This window comes from Orycteropus afer, unplaced genomic scaffold, assembly GCF_000298275.1.
Source record: "Orycteropus afer afer isolate SDZICR_OR568_19922 unplaced genomic scaffold, OryAfe1.0 scaffold00044, whole genome shotgun sequence".
Classification (NCBI taxonomy): domain Eukaryota; kingdom Metazoa; phylum Chordata; class Mammalia; order Tubulidentata; family Orycteropodidae; genus Orycteropus; species Orycteropus afer.
The window spans coordinates 7,938,609-7,951,592 of record NW_006921631.1 but is presented as its reverse complement, the minus strand read 5'-3'; the positions used below and the strand labels follow the sequence as shown (position 1 = coordinate 7,951,592).

The following is a 12,984-nucleotide window of genomic DNA, read 5'->3' as shown; positions in this document are numbered from 1 at the left end:
AAGAACAGAAAAAAGGAGAATGGATGCGGATAATAAACATAACATATAATCCTCTTTTACAAGAAGTACTATCATGTATCTGTAGTGCTGGGGGAAGATAAAAGGAAATAATAAATTCTGCTTTACCTATGTTTCATTTCACACAAAAGCAAGTTATCCAAAAACACCATTTATTATTTATTATTCAGCATTACTTCTTCCATTGAAAAATTAATAATATCTAACTTTAGAAGAAAATTAGACAACTTTTGAATTCAGGATTATTGACTACTTCAATAGTCTTAATTATTTTAAAAAACAAAACAAAACCCTAGAAAGATGTTCAGATATCCTAGTTATCTTTACCTACTTTTATTGATCTTTATTTCTTATCATTTTTCTTCAGTTTTTAAGAAAAATCTACTTACAAATGATTTGCTTACAAAATTTTTTTTAAACATATAACCTTGGTCTCCAGGGCTCATCTCCTCTGTCATGTCCTCACAGATCTGGCCAATAAGAACTGAGATTCAATATGTTCCTCACCAAATTGCAAAAGCACCCATAATCAAACAGTTAACATATTTTCTAATTGTATCAGAATATTGGGAAAGTTTACAAATATATTACAAAAAGGTTTGAAAAGAGATTCTGGTGATATTCAGTTAAAAGCAGCACACTATTACTGATTAGCTCACATAATTGTCTCTATGAGTCAGATCCGACTCAACAAGCAATAAGTTTGGTTTGGGTTTTTCGTTTGTTTGTTTGTTTGTTTCAGATAATTGTAACTGGTGAAAGAAAAACCAGTTGCCCAAATGGATGCAGTGTAGGAGGCACTTACTCATTTATGCCAAGAAATTTGGAAGACAGCTACTTGGCCAACTAACTAGAAGAAATCCATGTTTGTGTCTATTCCAAAGAAAGGTGACCCAACAGAATGTGGAAATTATTGAACAATATCATTAATATCACAAGCAAGTAAAATTTTGCTGAAGATAATTTTAAAGTGGCTGCCACAGTACATTGACAGGGAACTACCAGAAAGTCAAGTTGGATTCAGAAATGTATGTGGAACAAGGGATACCATTGCTGATGTCAGATGGATCTTGGCTGAAATCAAAGAATACCAGAAAGAAAGTTACCTGTGTTTTATTGACTATGCAAAGGCATTTGACTGTGTGGATCATAACAAATTATGGATAACATTGCAAAGAATGGGAATTCCAGAACACTTAATTTTGTGAGGGAACTATACATAGAACTGTGCAAGAGGCTGTCATTCAAATAGAACAAGGGGATACTGCATGGTTTAAAATCAGGAAGAGTGTACGTCAGGGTTATATCCTTTCACCATACTTATTCAATCTGTATGTTGAGCAAACAAACCAAGAAATGTATTCTATGAAGAAGAATGCAGCATCAGGATTGGAAGACAATACATTAGCAACCTGTGATATGCAGATGACACAACCTTCCTTGCTAAAAGTGAAAAAGACTTGAGGAACTTACTGATGAAAAGCAAAGACTACAGTCTGCAGTAAGGATTGCACCTCACCATAAATAAAACAAAAATCCTCTCTGAACCAATTAGCAACATCACAATAAATTGAGAAAAGATTGACATTATCAAAGATTTCATTTTACCTGGATCCACAATCAATACCCATGGACATAGCAGTCAAGAAATCAGACATTGTATTGCACTGGGCAAACCTGCTTCAAGGGATCTCTTTAAAGTGTTAAAGAGCAAAGATACCAGTTTGAAAACTAAAGTGCACCTAACCCAAGCCATGGTATTTTCAGTAGCCATATATGCATGTGAAAGCTGAACAATGAATAAGGAAGACTGAAGAAGAATTGATGCCTTTGAATTGTGGTGTTGGAGAAGAGTAATAAAAATACCATGGACTGCCAGAAGAATGAACAAATCTGTCCTGGAGGAAGTGAAGCCGGAATGCTCCTTACAAGCTAAAATGGCCAGACTTCATCTCACCTACTTTGTTCATGTTGTCAGAAGGGACCATTCCCTAGAGAAGGATATCATGCTTGGTAAAGTGAAGGGTCAGCAAAAAAGGGGAAGACCCTCAACGAGATGGATTGATACAATGGCTGCAGTGCTGGGCTCAAGCGTAGCAAGGATTGTGAGAATGGCAATGTTTCATTCTGTTATACATAGGGCCACTAGGAGTAGAAATCGACTTGTGGCATGTAACCATGGTGCTGAAAAATTTCATTAATTAAAGTTTTTAATGTACATTTTATTTTGATGCAAACTATAGAGTGGAATTCTATAGTAGTTAATATAATCATTTACTTCTAAGTTCAAACCCTTATTTATATATAAACACCAAACCAAACCAAAACCCACTGCCGTCAAGTTGATTCGACTCACAGCAACCCCTCCTTGGGTTTCCGAGATAGTATCTCTACAGAAGTAGATTGCCCAGTCTTCCTTCTGATGAGTGGTTGGTGTGTTTGAACCACTAGCCTTTTGGTTAGCAGTCAAATGCCTTAGGCATTACTCCATCAGAGCTCCTATACCACGTTCATACCCAGCAATACTTTTTACAATAGGATTTCAGAACCATCCAGATTAATGAATAAAAAAATTTTTCATCTGAAAATTTGATATCATAGATGCAACATTTTTTTGGAAATCAGTAGAGAGCTCTGACAGAGCATTGAATGGTGACCACTGGATGGTATTTCACTTCTTATTCCTCAGTAATCAACATTCCTAAAACTGGGTAAAAGATAAAATAGGAATGAAAATCATCTCATTTACAGGGTTGTGTCCTTTGCTAGCTTGCTTTCTCTCTCTTTTCCTCAGGTATTCCTTAGTACTAGACGAGGAGCATGGATTTTACATCGTGTTTGGGAAAATGGGTATCCCATGGATAGTTCCTTCTTCACTCGATTCAACAGTTTTCTCCAGAAAATAGCAACTACGGCACTAATAAATAACCGCCTTGAAAAGATACTGAACTCAAGATTCAATCATGCACATTATGGCCTGCAGCCTCAGCACAGGTGATAGTTTGTCTTAATTTATGTATCTATATGTATATGTAAAAGAAGATTTCCTTTCAATTTCTAAGAATTTGCATTTATGGTGGTCTGTTAATCTCACACATTTATTAATCTAAAGCACTTATACTAGTACATAAGAGCACTGATGGCACAGTGGTTAAAGAGCTCAGTTGCTAATTTAAATGCTGATAAGTTGAACCCAACAGCCACTCCACAGGAGAAAGATGTGGCAATCTGCTTCTGTAAAGATTTACAGCCTTGGAAATCCTGTGGATATTCTGCCCTGTAGGGTCACTATGAGCTGTAATTGACTTGATGGCAGTGGGTTTGGTTTTTGGTTTGTATACTGGTACATAAATGTGAATTTGTTTCTTGATGCCATTTATTCACTCTCATTCATTCGACAGTCATTTATTATTTCATTGCTATGTGCCAAGCACAGCAATAAATAATGCATTGTTGCTCTCTTCAACTAAGCTTCAAGTCTAGAGGTAAGTGATAAGTATGAAAACAGATTAGAGCAAGGTTGTGTGATTGAGGCTGCAATAGATGTCAGTGTAAGATATAGTGAGTCTCAAAGTAGAAAGTGGTTAATTTAACTAAGGGTGGGTGGGACTGTCAGGAGAGCCACATGGAAGGGTAATGTCTAACCTTTGCTTGAGAACCCCAATGACTCCAGGTCTTTCCCCTGGAGATGCCTTGGTTCAGAATCCACCTTTAGCTTCCAATGAAAAGACAAAACATAGAAGTGACAATAATACAAAAATCTAAGTTAAGGAAAGAGAAAGAACAGAATGAAGAAGATTAAAATAAAAGTATTGACTTAGGGGATAATGGTCTGATATTATAAAGAAATAACTTCCTTTCATGTATGACTACTTAATTATCTCTAGAAGCAATTCTGAAAGGGAAATTCCTGAAATATTTTAGCAAATGAGAAAAAAGAAAGTGATGTTTATTTGTTCAATCATTAAAAGTAATTAATGAACATCTACTAACTACTGTAAATGCAGAATGAATCTGTATTCCACTTGAAGGAGACAATTTTTTAAAAAAAGTGGTTACAGAATGTGATGAGAGCTAGCAAGGAAATGAATAGGATCATGTGATAGAGAAACAGGTGGGGGTGGGTAATTTAATAGAATGTTCAAGATAGCATTTATTTTTGAGGGGTGATGTTTAAGGTAGCTAAAAACAACAAGGAGCCACAATGAGAAAAGTCAGGAGAGAAGGAGTCAGATAGAAGAATCAGCAAGTACAAAATTCTTGCACTAGGGAGGGCTTCGTGCAAACTGAGGAGCAGAAAGAAGACCAGTGTGACTGGAGCAAAGTCAGAAAGGAGAGAATGGTATGAGAGAAGCCTCCAGAGAGAGAGGCAGGAGCCAGGCCATATGCTTCTGGGCCATGGGAAGAGGTTGGATTTTTATTCTAAGAACAATGGGAAACCAGTAAGCATTTAAAGCATGGGAGGGTCCTGATTTGAGTCACATTTTTGAAGGACCACTCAGGCTGCTCTGTGGGAAGTGGAAAGTCTAGAGGTTAGGGGTGGGATCAAGAGGAGAAAAAAGGAGTGTAGGAGAGTAATTCAGTTGGCGTGGATTACTATGATAGAAGAGGAGAAGTGGATAGATTGAGGATATGCTTTGAGAATAAACCTGTGGTTCTTGCAGATGTAGTGAATATGAAAAGGGATAGCAAGAAAGAAAAGAAACAAGTACTCTTAACTTTTTTTACTTTAACAAGTGGGACATTGTGCCCTACTGGCACAGTGGTTAAACATTTGACTGCTAACTGAAAGATCAGCACTAGGAAGGGGCTCGGCTAGAACCCACCAGCTGCTCCATAGGACAGAAGACCTAGTGAACTGCTCCTGTAAAGATTACAGCCCAGGAAACCCTGTGGGACAGTTCTGCTAGGTCATGTATGATTCCTAGGAGTCAGAATCAACTCAATGGCACACAATCCCAACAATGGAACATTTACTGCATTGAGGGTGGGAAGCAGTCAGGGAAGGAACAGGTTTAGAAGTAAAAATTGAGAATTCTGTTTTGTCCTTGTTAAGTTTGATATGCCTATGAGACAGGCAGACAGAGATGAATTAACAAACAGGCGGTTGACTATGGGGATCTGGAAATCAGAGAAGAGGTCTGAGCTAGAGCTATAAATCGTGAAGGAAAAAATAATTTGACTGAATAATTTCTGCTTGGTTCACTCAAACACAATCACATTACTATTGTATTCCATTCTTTAAATATCTTTGATTACAAGGAAGAAGCAAAAGAGACAATTTTGGAGACAGAATGTGGTAGCTAAGGTTGTGTGTCAACTTGGCTGGGCTATGACTTGGAGTAAGTAGCTTAGCAACTGAATGCAGTTATTCCCTATGATGAAATTGGATAAGGTGTAATCGACTCCATGGTGGAGTCTGCTGCGAGCAGCTGATTAGTTGCCTTTGGACTGTGGCCTGCTTCCAGTACATGTGGGGAAGCTTTGAGGAAGGTCTCAAGCTTTTCGGCACATTTAGATAACCAGTGGCTTGCCATGTTTCCTGTTGATCTCGGGATTGTGCCATCTTACCTGTTGATCTTGGGTTTGTCAACCTCAGCAGCCAGCAGCTGCGTGAGTCAGAAAAAGCCTTTAGCTTGCTCCAGTGGGTCTGGAACTAGCGATAGAGCTGAAGTTCAAGGTTGAGGGGTCTCCACCCAGCCCCTAGAGGTGGCACTCTAAACTCGGACTTCTAGTCTCCTAAACTGTAAAAGAATGAATTCCTGTTTCTTAAAGCCATCTACCTGTGGTATTTCTGTTATAGCAGCACTAGAGAATCCAGACACAGAACAACAGGAATATGACTCCCTTTCCCTCCAATTCCAGCTCTATTCATCTTCCTCCCCTCAGCCAAAGAGTTGCTGAGGCCTAAGGGCGACAGATGTGAAGTAAAGCTTTGGTTTCTATGCAAGTCTTTCCCCCATGTGCCAGTTAAGTGCCTAGAGATCAGCGTCAGGGAACTCCAACAGGAGAACCTGAGAGCGGCAGTTTCCGGGAAGAACTTGGTGTAGAATTCTTTGGTGAAGTTCAGTGTCAGACCTGCATGAAGAATGCCTGGTCTCCCTAGCAGTGATAGGGTTAAGAAAAAAAATAATAATAATGAATGAGTGGGCTGAGTCTTCTCTAAGGCCAGGAATCCTTGTCAGAAGGAGTGTGGGAACAGAAAGGTTCCCTCCAGGTGCCTCATCAAGGGAAGGGCTATTTGCATGTTTCTCTTTACTGTTGGAACACATCATGTTTTACCATCTGCAGAACAGCAGCCATGAAGGGTACTTCAATAGCCAGACCTTAGCTCCAGTGAACTGTCCAAGAAAAATACCATCCCAAGTAAATGAAGCCAGCATCCAGAGAGTGTCATATTAGTTAGAAAAACAGAACACATACCTAAGGAGATAGAGGAGGAAAGAGAAGTTGACCTGAATAAAAATATAAAGTGATCTTAAGGAGGTTCAAAGATGGCACAAAATATTCTTTGGAGTTTAAAAATGTCATTTCTCAACTAAAGACAAGAATAGATAGATTGGAGAAGGATATGGTGAGCTTTGAGAACTGAATTAGTGTTGTGGGAGATCAAGTGCAAAAAACTTTTCTCTTTGTATCGTCACTTACTTGGGATTTTTGTTTATATACAGACCTTTAAGTCAGCATCCAACTGTCAGTGATGACCTGCCCAATCACATACTCTCTGGAAGAGTCCTTGTAAAGCCCAATGTGAAGGAATTCACAGAGACAGATGCCATTTTTGATGACGGCACCATAGAAGAAAAGATTGATGTTGTCATCTTTGCTACAGGATATAGTTTTTCTTTCCCCTTCCTTGATGATCTGATCAAAGTTACTAATAATGAGGTGTCTCTATATAAACTTATGTTCCCTCCTGACATGGAGAAGCCAACACTGGCTGTCATTGGTCTTATCCAGCCACTAGGTATAGTCCTACCTATTGCAGAACTCCAGTCACGCTGGGCTACACGAGTGTTCAAAGGTACGTGAGTAAATGCCAAGGTAATGCCAATATATTGGCTAAATTAAATTCTCAGTTTCTTTTTGACTCTTTTTCTCTTCTTTCAATAAAGTGTGCCCCTCCTATACTTGGAACCCTGCCAGACTCTGAATTTTCTCTTCTAGGGCTGAGCAAATTGCCCTCAGTAAAAAGCATGATGGCAGATATTGCCCAAAGGAAAAGGACAATGGAAAAACGGTAAGTAAATAATTATTACAACAAGTTGGGGAGCTCATGGGGTCATGGAATTCCTAACCTGGGATTCTAACTGTACACTTCATCTCACTCAATTACATGAGCTTTTTTTTTTTTTTTTAATTTTTATTGTGATTTGGGTGAAAGTTTACAGAGCAAATTCACTTTCCATACAGCAGTTCACATGCACTTTGTCTCATGATATTGACTACCATTTACTACAGTGCAACAGATCCCCTCCCTCTTCCTCCCCACAGTTACCTCTTCCCTGTGCCCTTCCCTCCATGCACTCCTGCCCCTGAGCTGTCTCCTGTGCATACACAGCCCTTCTATTCTCCCATGATTGGTCTCTCCAAGGAGTGTATCTGTTGTTGTTGTTGTTATGTGCTGTCAAGTCAGCCAAGGAGTGTATCTACCTATTGTAAATGTTCAGCTTATATGCTTGTCTCTTGTTTAGCTGGAAGCCATGGGAGTGGGTTCAATTCCAGACCTAATGGGTAACTAGGGGCCATAGTCTCAGTGGTTCCATCAGGCTCTATCAGATCAGCACACCTGGTCCTTTTTTTTCTTTTTAATGATTTTGAGTTTTGTTCCACATTGTTCGCCCACTCTGTCCAAGATCTGCTACATAGATCCCCCTCTGAGTGGTTGACAGTGGTAACTGGGCACCATATAGTTCTTCTGGTCTCACAGTCCTATAGGCTGAGGATCACATGGTGTGCCAGTTGCTTGGACTAATTGTTTCCATGTGTCTTTGGTTTTCTTCATTCTTCTCTGCTCAGGATGAAGAGACCCATCATTGCATCTAGATGGTTGCTTGCAAGCTTTTAAGATCCCAGTTACTATTCTCCAAAGTAGGATGTGGAACAATGTTTTCTGTAGTATGTTATGCCAATTGAGGTTTATGTCCCCTGTGACCATGGTCCTGAGCCCACAGGTCCAACTACTCACTCCCTCTGGGTAGCTGGCTGTGGCCAAGAAGTGACTACAACCTTGCCCCTTGTCAGCTCTACTATAAACCTGGGAATTCTTACAGCACATACAAATACACTTGTAGAAACATTGTCTGCCAACCCTATACATGGTCTTGGGCACACTACCCCCTGCATGGACATACCTAATAGTTCAGCCTATCCACCCATCTATTCGCTCGTATATCATGTTTGCCTTCACTGATGACACAGAACTGTATGTGCAAAAGGGTTCATCTTTGCTGTCTGAACCTCCCACTCACCTCTCTATGTCTTCCTCTTCCTCGATGCCACCATGTTGATTACTCACAATTATGTGAGTTTTTCATTTTCTTTTTCCTTCCTCCTTCTTTTCAAGGCACTACAGACATTTCCTAAGGAGTTGTGATGGTTAAAGCATTGGGCTGCTAACCAAAAGGTTGGCGATTTGAACCCACCAGCTACCCCATAGGAGAGAGATGAGGTAGTCTGCTACCATAAAGATTTATAGTCTTGGAAACCCTACAGTGCAGTTCTACCTGTCCTATAGGGTCACTGAGTCAGAGTCAACTCCATGGCAGTGGGTTTTTGGTTTTATATACATTTCCTGCATTATGTTATTATGCAACACAAAAATAGGTATGAATCTTAGTCCCCTAAATCAGCTATGAAGACTTCTTTATGGCATATGAAGTCTGAATTGCGGCCCTCAACCTACTAAACTTAGGGAATTCTGTCTCTGTCACTATTGAGGTATGTTCCCAGGACCTCCCCAGTATCTAGGAAGCTAGATTTTACCCAAAATATAGGAATAGTCTGATTTCCATCCCATCATATTTCTTACTGACAACCTCAATGCTTAAATCTAAATTCTCTCTTAACATCTAGAGGCATTTGGCTTTCCTGCCTTGGTAAGGTAAAGAATGATTGCTGGGGTTGGAGACTTCGGCAGAGATGAGCTTCCCTGGAACACCACCCAGCCATTCTTTCTGAAGACTTGCCAGGGCTTTCTAAAGACTATCTCACAGTAGACTTCTCTGTCATACACTGAAGTCTCTCCCTCTCCTCTCTTGTTGCATTCAAAGATATTTATCATACTCTCTTTCATGAGCTCAGAATTTAAGGAAACAAAAGCTAGGAGGGGAAACATCTTGCAAGCACAGAGTTTCTATGGTCATGTAAGAAAAAATTTCCCTGAAACAGGGGAACACAAAAGGCTTGGCCATTTTTGTAGAATGGTGGGATATAGGGATATAGATGGACACACACAAATTCCTATCTTAATAAATTACCATCACATTGTTTCAGGATCTAAAGACTTTAATGTGTGCGTGTGTGTGTGTGTGTCCATATCAACAAATGAAATGCATTCCCATCAACCCACCATACTTTATAATAAGTTTTGAAAAAGTTACACCCCAGAAAATATCATTGGTTGAGAAAAGTCAAGTTCCATACCCTTCAATAATTGGAAGGAGATGGGATGAAATGTTTCTAATTCATTTATTAAAAAATTATGCTGTGCCTACCATGCTGTGCATATTGCTAAGCATCTCAAATAAGATTATGCACAAGGTAAATGGAGAGAGTTATAAAACTGTTGTTTCTACTATGTAACAATACCTGAAACCAGCCTGTTTTACTGAGAAGAGGGTACAAACTCTATGTGATGGAGAACAATCCAGAACGTGGATCAAATGATCAGTCCATGCAAGAGAGAGGCCCATTCCCACAGGCCTCTAAAGTGACATTTTGTGCATCTTGTATCAGGAAGACATGCTATCCTTGCCCCCGTATTGTACAGCAGGGGTGGACAGGGTACTGCTATCCTATGAAACATATTTGTGCAAATTTTAAAAGGGCACTCTTTCGTCAAGACACTTAACTTCCAAATGCTAGAAAAGTATCAAAATAAAAACCAAATCCACAATATCTATAATATGAATGGGGCCTCTGGGGTTATGCAGTTATGGCCTGTTGTTGTTGTTGTTATGTGCCGTCGAGTCAAACCCGACTCATAGCGACCCCTCCTTGGGTTTCCAAGGCAGTATCACTACGGAAGTAGGATTGCCCAACCTTCCTTCCGAGGAGTGGCTGGTGGGTTTGAACCGCCAGCCGTCTGGTTAGCAAGCAAGTGTCTTAGCCACTATGCTACCAGAGCTCCATTATGGTATGCATGCTCAGAGCTGAAACATCTGGGTCAAAGGAGAGAAGCCCAAACAGCTGTCATTCCCAGCAGGGCTGCAGAGCCACTTTCCTCTGCAGAGAAGACTACACCCACTGCACCTTAGCCCATTGTAGCCACTAAGCTCCTGAGCCAGGTTACCAGTGATTATCCATTTATCCATTACCAGGCTGACTGCTGACATTCAGGGGGCTAGGAATTAAGAGTTTTCCATCCTATCTATGCAACACAAAAGAAAGTATTTAACTAGACAATAATAAAGCTGTTTAAAACTATCATAAAGAATAAGGAATCACTGCTGAAACCAATCTGTAATTCAGTCACCCTGGTGCAATAAAAAATGAATGGATCTAAGTAGGAGCTCTGGTAGCATAATGCCTAATGCACTTGACTGCTAACCAGAAGGCTGGCAGTTCAAACCCACCAGCCACTTCTTGGAAAGAAGGTTGGGCAATCTACCTCCGTAGTGATGCTGCCTCGGAAACCCAAGGAGGGGTCACTGTGAGTCGGATCCAACTCGATGGCAGTGGATTTGGTTTGGTTTTTGGTAAGTATGGAGAACTTAGTTTCTTTCTATATCCACTTTGCCATTAAACAGGAGCTCTGGTGGTATAGTGCCTAAGGCATTTGACTGCTAACCAGAAGGGTGGCAGTTCAAACCCACCAGCCACTCCTCAGAAGGAAGGTTGGGCAACCTACTTCCGTAGTGATACTGCCTCGGAAACTCAAGGAGGGGTTGCTATGAGTTGGGTCAGACTCGACGGCACATAACAACAACAACTACTACTGAGTGGCCTAAATGGTTAAGGGCTCAACTACTAACTGAAAGGTTGGTGATTCAAACCCATCCAGAGGCACCTTTGAAGATAGGCCTAGGGCTCTGCTTCCAAAAGATCACAGCCTTGAAAATCCCATGGAGCAGTTCTACTCTGCACACATGGGGTTGTCATGAGTTGGAACTGACTCGATGGCAACTGGTTTGTTTGTTTGTTTGTTTTTAATGAGTAGAAGTTGTGAAACTTCTTGTAATTTTCTGAGCATACAAATCTCTGTTCTCCCACACTCTACCTTTCTGTTCCAGGTATGTGAAGACCCCACGCCACACGATCCAAGTAGACCACATTGAGTACATGGATGAGATCGCCACCCTAGTGGGAGTGAAGCCCAATCTGTTGTTCCTCTTTTTCTCAGACCCAAAGCTGGCCATGGAGGTTTTCTTTGGCCCATGCACCCCATACCAGTACCGCCTGCAGGGCCCAGGGAAGTGGAACGGGGCCCGGAGAGCCATCCTGACACAGAGAGAGCGCATCATCAAGCCCCTGAGAACTGGCATTAGTAGTGAGGACACTCACTCATCATTACAGCTCTCTTGGATTAAGATAGCACCAATTGGGCTGGTATTTCTTGCTGCTGGCTTATCATACTTTAGATATATTCATCATGGGAAACAGAAATAAATGACTAGACATTGAGTGCAAAAGCTCCTAATAGTTTCTACTCATCCTGGATCATTGTATCATTTTTAAAAAACAATTAACATATTCCAATATTATTTAATAATACTATAACTACTATAGAAGATGTTATCCAGATATATTTTACCAATAGATTTATTCCTAAAAAAAAATAGGTACGCATTGTGTTTTTGCAAATAATATAGCAATATGAATGCATAAGGAGAGCCTATGACTAAAAAGAATCCTGTATAATCCCTAAGGATGCTTCTGCAACATAAAAAAAAAAAAAAAAAAAAAAGTGTACCTAAATTACTTTCGTAAAGCTAGAGTCTTCATAGGAATTTATGAATGAATTTTACTTTATCATTGATTTTGTTTTCTATATTATCCTTTCTTCCTTTCAAGTAATTGTATGAAATTCTCATCTAGACATGAAAGCTTCACTTTACAGTAGTTAAAAGACACAAAGAAAAATATTTTAGACTTCAAGTGATTAGAAACTGAAGACATCTAAAAATATTCTTCCTTTATTAAGTTCATTTGCACACAATCTTTGTGTTTTGTAGAAACAATTAAAGAAAAGGGTGCAATATATTTCAGAAGTCAGGATGAGTTACTCTACTGAAGAGTTACTCTGTAACATGTGGAGTTGTCATGAGTGGGAGTCAACTCCACCAACAATATTAGTTTCATGTTGCTGCAGTAACAAAATACTATAAATCGACTGGCTTAAAGCAGCATGAATTTATTATCTTCCAATTCTAGAGGTTTTGCTTGACTAAAATCAAGGTATCAACAGGACTACATTCCTTCTAGAGGCCTTAGGAGATAATGGGTTTCTTTGCCTTTTCCAGCTCCTAGAGGTTGCCTAGGAGCTCTGGTAGCATAGTGGCTAAGGCACTTGACTGCTAACCAGAAGGCTGGCAGTTCAAACCCACCAGCCACTCCTCGGAAGGAAGGTTGGACAATCTACTTCCATAGTGATACTGCCTCGGAAACCCAAGGAGGGGTCGCTATGAGTCGGGGCCGACTTGATGGCATATAACTACAACAACAACAACAGAGGTTGCCTACATTCCTTGGCTCATAGCCTTCTTCATCTACCATCCAAAATGCATCTTCTAAGATACATCATAG

The 12,984-nt window shown here is 40.1% G+C and overlaps 1 protein-coding gene across 1 annotated transcript in view; it reads left to right on the top strand.

Annotated features, from left to right (window-relative positions):
• The window catches only part of LOC103194406 (flavin-containing monooxygenase 5-like), a 35,218-nt gene extending 23,371 nt beyond the window's left edge, over positions 1–11,847 (top strand). Inside the window, exons 5-8 of the mRNA XM_007937792.1 lie at positions 2,813–3,012; positions 6,690–7,042; positions 7,186–7,258; positions 11,472–11,847. Of these exons, the coding sequence (XP_007935983.1) occupies positions 2,813–3,012; positions 6,690–7,042; positions 7,186–7,258; positions 11,472–11,847 (1,002 nt within the window). The remainder of the gene's footprint in view (positions 1–2,812; positions 3,013–6,689; positions 7,043–7,185; positions 7,259–11,471) is intronic.
• The last annotated feature ends 1,137 nt before the right edge of the window (positions 11,848–12,984 follow it).